This window comes from Toxorhynchites rutilus, chromosome 2, assembly GCF_029784135.1.
Source record: "Toxorhynchites rutilus septentrionalis strain SRP chromosome 2, ASM2978413v1, whole genome shotgun sequence".
NCBI lineage: Eukaryota > Metazoa > Arthropoda > Insecta > Diptera > Culicidae > Toxorhynchites > Toxorhynchites rutilus.
Genome location: NC_073745.1, coordinates 21,870,549 through 21,877,979, shown reverse-complemented (window position 1 = coordinate 21,877,979; position 7,431 = coordinate 21,870,549). Strand labels below are relative to the sequence as shown.

General features: G+C 40.4%; 1 protein-coding gene across 2 annotated transcripts; it reads right to left on the bottom strand.

The window, feature by feature from the left end:
• Positions 1–4,009: 4,009 nt before the first annotated feature.
• Positions 4,010–5,952, bottom strand: LOC129768111 (GDP-Man:Man(3)GlcNAc(2)-PP-Dol alpha-1,2-mannosyltransferase). Of its 2 annotated transcripts, none has more exons than XM_055769533.1 (4): positions 5,750–5,952; positions 5,485–5,694; positions 4,442–5,425; positions 4,010–4,377 (listed from the first exon to the last, which is right to left on the bottom strand). In XM_055769533.1, exons 1-4 carry the CDS (start codon positions 5,767–5,769, stop codon positions 4,137–4,139), a joined length of 1,455 nt encoding a protein of 484 aa, XP_055625508.1. In that variant the 5' UTR covers positions 5,770–5,952; the 3' UTR covers positions 4,010–4,136. The 2 variants fall into 2 exon arrangements, with proteins under 2 accessions (XP_055625508.1, XP_055625509.1); XM_055769534.1 differs by having other exon boundaries at positions 5,841–5,952.
• Positions 5,953–7,431: the final 1,479 nt, after the last annotated feature.

Below are 7,431 nucleotides of genomic sequence, written 5' to 3'. Positions count from 1 at the left end.
TTTCTGACTTTCATTCAACCATATGGCTAAACAATTCCAACATTGTTGCTGAATTTTTTCATCAAAATATAGAGTTGTCTTCAAAAACAAAAATGTTTTTCATTTAAATAGAATACTAGTTTGATATAGAAAAGCTAATTTTCATTCATAATTCTAATTTTGAAAACGTGTTCATTCTGACTGTAAATCAGCTATTCTTTCACTCTCCCCTAAACTAGTAAACGAAGCTCAATGTCGCCAGTGCGGATATGTTAATGTGTTGTTTTTAAAAACATTCAACTGATCCGTGGACACAACAAGAATAAGATTTTCATACGAACTTTATTTTGTTTACATGAAAAGTGGTGACGCGAATGCTAGATTGTGACTGCAAATCAACAGACTGCGTCGGGCGAATGTTTTAGTACAAAACGCAAGGAATGACTGCTGATGAGAAGCAACGCACAACGGGGCATTCTGTTTTCACCTTATCTCTCACATTCAAGCTGATTTAGATAAAATGGCTCAAGAAAAGTAGTTCGAATGAAATCGAAACAGTGTTGAACTCCTCTCTCACCAAGTTTTATGGTCCCATCGATACTTGTTCTGGTTCCTAGTATCGATAAAGTTCGGTCTGTACGTGAAGCATGTGGCAACTGTCACGTTATTTAAATGCGGGAAACCGGCAAAACAGATCTACGAGCTACTCAAACCGTTTCCTATCGATGAACGATTCGTGTTCCGTACACTACAACAGTACAAAGAAACAGCTGTTGTGGGCGATAGGCCCATAAAGGGAAGTCCGTGGACGGTAGGCTGTACAATGTTATCTACGTTTTCATGAACGCGTTCAACGCAATCCTCTTTGGAAACAAATGTGTCTATCAGTCGAAATTAATTGGTGCGTACATCGATGTGTGAGTCATTTATTGACGGCCAGATTGAAGCGAATATATTTGGAACGATGCAAAAATCCTGGAATGGTTAAAAAACGAGAATGACAACAAACCTGCCAGACTTCATCTCCCTAAATTACGTGCCTGTGGATGTTCTCATTGGAATTACCAACCGTTAAAGAATTCTATCGAGAAGCTGCAGCGATTGACGATTGGCCTTACTGTTTTCGACTCTGCGCGAAGAAGCGAATAAATTTTCCAAAAATGTTTATTCTGGATACTTTCATACCTTCAATAAAAGTTTTGGGTTTTTATCTTATTTTGTTCTCGAGTTATGAGTTTCACAGGTATAGAATTGAATTCTTTCTAATTTAAAATAAAAAAGTAAGTCAAAAAAGTACCAGTTAAATACGTATATTTCACATTTCATTATAAAAAGTTGTAAAAAAAAATCATTGCGGCCCGCGGCTATAACAAAAACTCTAATGCGGCCCGCACCGTGTCTATACCTGGCCACCACTGAGTTAGACAATCATCTATAACATTGACGTAAAAACTGTACAAGAGGGAGCTTAGGCAGGAGCCTTGCGGTAGGCCCATATAACGAGAAGATTTTGAGCTGCCATGAGAGAAATTCATATGCTTTTCTGACAGAAAATTATTCAGAATTGGTGAATGTCCACGATTATGAAGCTTCTCTGAGAGAATATCCATAGTAACTGAATCAAATGCCCCTTTGATATCAAGAAAAATAGAAGCCATTAGTTCTTTGCGAGCAAATGCAATTTGAATTTCAGAAGATAGCAGCGCGAGACAATCATTCGTCCGTTTACCCCAGCGGAAGCCAAACTGCGTATTTGACAGCAAACGAAGTAGAATCATTTTCTCTAACAATTTGCGAATACAGGATAACATTGCAATCGGCCTATACGAGTTGTGATCGCAAGCCGGCTTGTTGGGTTTCCGTATGGCTATCACTCTCACTTGTCTCCAGTCATGCGGGACAATATTCAGCTCCAGAAACTTATTGAACAAATTAAGCAAACGCTGTTTTGCCAAAAGGGGAAGATTCTTCAACAAGTTGAATTTACTTTTGTCCGGCCCCGGAGCTGAATTGTTACATGAGAGAAGGACAATTGAGAATTCTAATCGCATTGGAGCGGAATGTCGCGTACGACGCTTTGTGCAGGAACGGAATAGGGACAAACTATTGCAAATTTGAAAATCCAACGGTCAGAGTATTCCTAGCCGTATTCCAAAGAGTGCTCATAGCGGTCTCCCTTGACAAACCATTGACGAACTTCCACCAATATCCACGCTTTTTTGCTTTAATTAAACCATTTAGTTTGGCTTCTAGAGATTGGTACTTTCGAAACCATTCCACTAATCCAGTTTGCTTGATTTTTTTTAAAGCGGATGATTTTTCAAGGTAGACCTTTGAACACTCCTTGTCCCACCAAAGTGATGGAGGACGACGTCGGAAAGTGGTAGCAGGAACACGTTTCTTTTGAGCATGAAGTGCGCTTTCGTAGATCAAACCTGATATAAATTTATACTCTTCGAGTGAAGGAAGTTCATGCAACAATTGTTTCAGATATTATTTCCGCAAATTTTCTCCAGTCAATATTTTTCGTGAGGTCATACGTAATATTGACTGACTCACGAAAACTTAATTCATTGGCGATCAATAAAATTATTGGTAGTTGATTACTACCGCGGGGATCTTGGACGTTGCACGTGGAAGGTAACATAACGAAGAAGAGCAGAGAGATATGTCTAGCATGATTGTCCATGCAGGAGGGTTGGCTATCCTAGTTGCATTCCCAGTATTCAAAATTGTCATTTTGAAGTTGTCGCACAGATCATAAATCAAGGTGGCACGGTTGTCATCGTAGAGTGATCCCCATGCTATTCCATGTGTGTTGGAATCAAGCTGGCAAGCGACAACTTTAATGCCTGTGATCGATGGGATAGTGACTCTATAGAAGGAGTGATATTTTTTTATCCCCAATAGTACGCCACCAAACGAGTCGTCTAGATCATGGCAAATAACGTTGAAATCGTGGAAATTCAGCTCGTCGGCTGAAGAAAGTCATGTTTCACAGAGGGAAAATACATCACAGTTAGAGCTATGAACTAAAAATTTAAATTGATCTAGTTGAGGGATGATGTTTCTGCAATTTCACTGTATTACAGTGGTCAAATCCTTGACCTCTTGCACTGAATCAGGCATCGAGGGAAATGAACGCTGCTAAAAAACAACATTTTTCTTACAAAAATGTTCTCAAAATCGGAAGCAGACATAATATTATGCTTTTAAGAGGGTAATTTATATTTAAAGCATTTAAAATGTTGTCCACCAGATCAGAAAGCGCAAGCAAGCCAGATTGTGGCTGTTGCTTCGACCGCGAAAATGGAACAGACGGGTTGGATGATGTTCCGGGAAGTGCTGAGGACCCCTGGTACGTAGAAGAACCGCATAAACCAGGAGGTACTTGCTTCGGTCTATTTTCAGCACGTTCGATTCGCGGTTTCATTGCAACTGGGGAGTGATGGAAAAGAAGTTTTTTTCCTGATGGAACCCTGCGATGTACCGGAACTTCCGGCATTGGGTGCGTCAGCAACAGGCTCGTCGTTCTGCAGAATGGAGTAAGGATTGTCCTGAGTCGTTAGAACGGATCTCTCAAGCGTTTCTGCATAAGTCCGGGCCTTTCTAGCCCTCAGGGTATTCTTTTAGACGAAAATCCTGTTTTTCGTCAGTTTCCTCATCATCTTCTGTTTCATCCTCCTGCTCCTCAGGAGGAGGTTCATTATCAGATATATTCATTGGCGTGGATGGGAGATCCTCCCCGCCCTCTGCCATGCCAATAAAAATCGAATAAGTAGACAACTGTTCGATATGAACAGAATATAATAATTTGAAAAATAAAAATTAGTAAAAAAAATATTTCTGTATTAGTTAAGTTGAAAATACTAAGTACTGATCGCGCCCGATGTTGCTCAACTTCGGTGATCGGACGAAAACCGGTATTTTCAACATGGTATGATCGTTGACTGGAAGTCTTGGAAGTCTTGGAAGTTGGAAGCCTTGATGAAGTATACAAATCACGGATAATGGGCAACAATGAAACTGATTTAACAATATACTAATTGGGGTTTTATTATTTTATCTGACAAACCAAGTTTCTATGATTGGTGAATAGAAAATGTTTATAATGATAACGAAACTGAAGCAGCTAATACGCCTTGCGTAAAGACGTTTCAAGTGAACTCCTTGTCATCCAAAATCGTAGAAATTGCCCGCAGGAAGCCATTTTCAAACTCCACCTCCGAAAATCGGTCAACAGAAGCGCGAGCAGCTTCTCGTATCTTTTTGTTATACTCTCGACCATTGTACAAAATGGTTGCGATATACCTAGCATAATCATATGCATCCAGAGCCAGATAGCCATTTCGGCTTCCCTCCGAGGTTTCAACTATGTCCATCAGCGGTCCGCCTGATCTGTAAATGTTATCTTGTTATAATCATTGCTTATTCAATGCTACGTTCATCGAATTCCACTCACCTATTTGCGACCATAATCAATCCAGCAGCCATGCAATCCACAACACTGATTCCGAAATGTTCGTTCCACATCGCATGTAATCCAATGGAAGCAATCTGATAGCACTGAATCAGCTCTTGGTAGGAAACATTCACCCTAAACTCGACCGAGTTCTCCAGCGACAAGTGCTTAGCAAGATCCTGCATATTCTTGACACGCTCTCGATCCTCCTCATCACGACATGAACCAACAATCATCAGTCGCAATCTGTTCCAAAGAGCCTCATCCTTGCCCAGAAGCGTTCTCAATTCGTACATCGCTTGAAGCTGTAGCGGGTGATCCTTTTCCGGTCGGAACTGACCCACGGAAAGTATAATGATCTTCTCATGTGCGCTTGCCAACGACTGAAGCTTCTTCAAATGGGCTACTTCGCACGGTGGATACACCCGGTGCGTCTTATACGGGACATCCCACAAGGAAATGATATGATTCTCAGTCCAGGTCGAGTTCACCATCACGGTGTCGGCACAGCGCCCAACCATGCCGTAGATTTTGGAAAAGAGCCTATAGTAGACTATTTTCAACCACGTGGCGAAAGGATTCTTCGCCACATATCCTTGATTGTTGTAAGTGTTCACATTGTTCTGCACCCGCCTCAACATGTCTGTGCTAATCGTCGGATAGTGCGTATAACAACCAATTTTGCATCCCCCAATGTAAGAGAAAATAGGATAAGTAAATGCATATCCCATCGTGTCAATGAAGACATCCGGTTGAAGCTTCAGAAGTGCTTCCATTGCCAGAAACATCGATCCCAAACTTTGTCCCAATAGTGTGAACATTGGGTACCGCTTCGCTTCGACCCACTTTCGCTTTTTCAAATACACGAATTTAATCCGTTTTACATCAAGATTCAAGTTGAAGGTTCTTTCTGCCTTATCCAAAATTTGCTTCGGTGTAGCTTCCAAATCTCCGGTATAGATAAAGATCTTGATGCCATCGTACCTATGAAAGGTTCAAAAGTATGGTTTATCTGGGTGATTTATGGATGGATGTTGCATTACTTGTTTTGCAAAGCCCGAACGGCGCACCAAAGGACACGTTCTCCGCCACCTCCGGCGTTACAATACGGATGAAACAGAGCCACATATTTATCGTTGTCATTATTACTCCGCCGATTATTCTTCTGTTTTTTGATCAATTGCCGTAACAGCAGAAACACCGTCAGCAATCCAATCAGGCTGAATGAGCTAGCAAACAGCATCACATAGACTCTGAAAATGAACACAATTTAACAAAATAGAACTCAAATTAGGTGACAATTCTTACATGCTGCACAAACAGAACATAGCTATATTGTTTCGAATATTTTCCCTATAAATACAATTGATCCATCCTTATAAACATAAATGAACTTTACTCAGACTGTCTGCAGTACGTAATTATTGATTTTTCTGCTGTTCTGGAAGCGAGAACCTCAGCCCCTGTCGGCTCTGGATTGCTTTTGTTTATATATTGCCTCCCACGACGATAGATGACAGCCTGTGCAAAATTGACGTGGAACCAGCCGCGCGGAATGATAACAAAGTGCTCGAATCAATAAGCCGAGACACAAATCGATCGGTGCTACATTTGGCATAATATGTTCGTTCGAGCAAGATAGAATAAGTGAATGCGAACTTATTTTTTTTTCCAAATTCAAAGATTTATATATTTTGGAATTAATTTTATTTTGATTCTTGTAAAGATCGAACAATAATTTTTCTAGCGTAGATTTACGTTTTTCAGGAACATATTGGGAAACCAATTGGAGAACGGACAATCGGTCGCATCAAGAGATTTGTTAATTTTAGAACACTTTTTGCTCAGTCATTTTCTGATGGATTCACGAGATTTTCGCATCAATCAATTCGGACACCCCATTACAATTGATTGCAATGGAAAAAATCATTCTATGAAACTAACTATCGAACAAAGGAAGGTCTTTATAGAATAACTACGTACACGCAACAGTCATCAGTGATGGAGATCGATCCACGGTCGAATAGCGATCGATTCGTCCATTCAATTGTTCTGCTCTGCAAGAAACATCGGGCTATTGTGCTATTAATAACACAACAATTATCATATCAACTGTCTCCGCTGTCAAGTGATCGAACGGAATAATGGAAGAACAGAAGGAATACTCTTACGCTTGAAATGGCTGCTGTGTAATGTACAATTTATAGATACGATAAAACATATAGTATGTACACGATTAAAATCCGGCTCTGTTACAGCTAAAACGCTAAACAAATAAACAAATGGGATAAATTCGAGAGGTTATATTCGAGAAACGACCGCTTAAGACGTAGGACTACGTAATATTTTTTTTTAATTTGTTGGTTTATCATTTCGGATACTTTTTCGAATGCGTCGAAATTTCATAACTAACTTTTTAGTAAAACGTTTCGGGGACCCTGAAAGGGTTTAATGGCTTGCGTGGTTTTATGGAATACCTTTGCGAGAACAATAAAGCAATTGGTCATATGGGTCATATGTCGCAATTTATTTCTTCAAATGCACGCATTGCAATGAGTAACGAGAGGTATCTTCCGTGCATCGCCATTCAACAAGCATCAAACACGCGTCTAACAGATGCATACCGTTGCAGCGATAAACATGAAACATGGCGAGAATGACCGTCTTGACTCTCGGTCGAAACCGTCAACAGAGCTAGGAGCTTGTTGCATCAGAACATAGCCGATGCGCACGAGAGTAATTACGTATGGCAACTAAAAGTATCGAAGGTATGCTATTCACATGTGCAGGAAATGAGCAAGTTCTAAGTTTCGCGCAACGAAAACAAGCAACACACACAAAGCCAAATACTGATGGCTAGAAGCGACGTATAATCATTTGCACTCTTCTCTTTTTTTCGCCTGCTTTGCCATGGCTCGGATGGTTGTGTTAACTGCAAAGCCAGATGCACTACAAGTAAAATATTCGCTAGCGTTCACAGCTCAAGGGGA

Coding starts and splice junctions, on each gene's coding strand:
- LOC129768111 (XM_055769533.1), bottom strand. CDS start 5,769: ATGTTCTGTTTGTGCAGCAT. Junction 5,695..5,749: donor ATGTTCTGTTTGTGCAGCAT/GTAAGAATTGTC, acceptor GTTCATTTTCAG/AGTCTATGTGATGCTGTTTG. Junction 5,426..5,484: donor GTTCGGGCTTTGCAAAACAA/GTAATGCAACAT, acceptor AACCTTTCATAG/GTACGATGGCATCAAGATCT.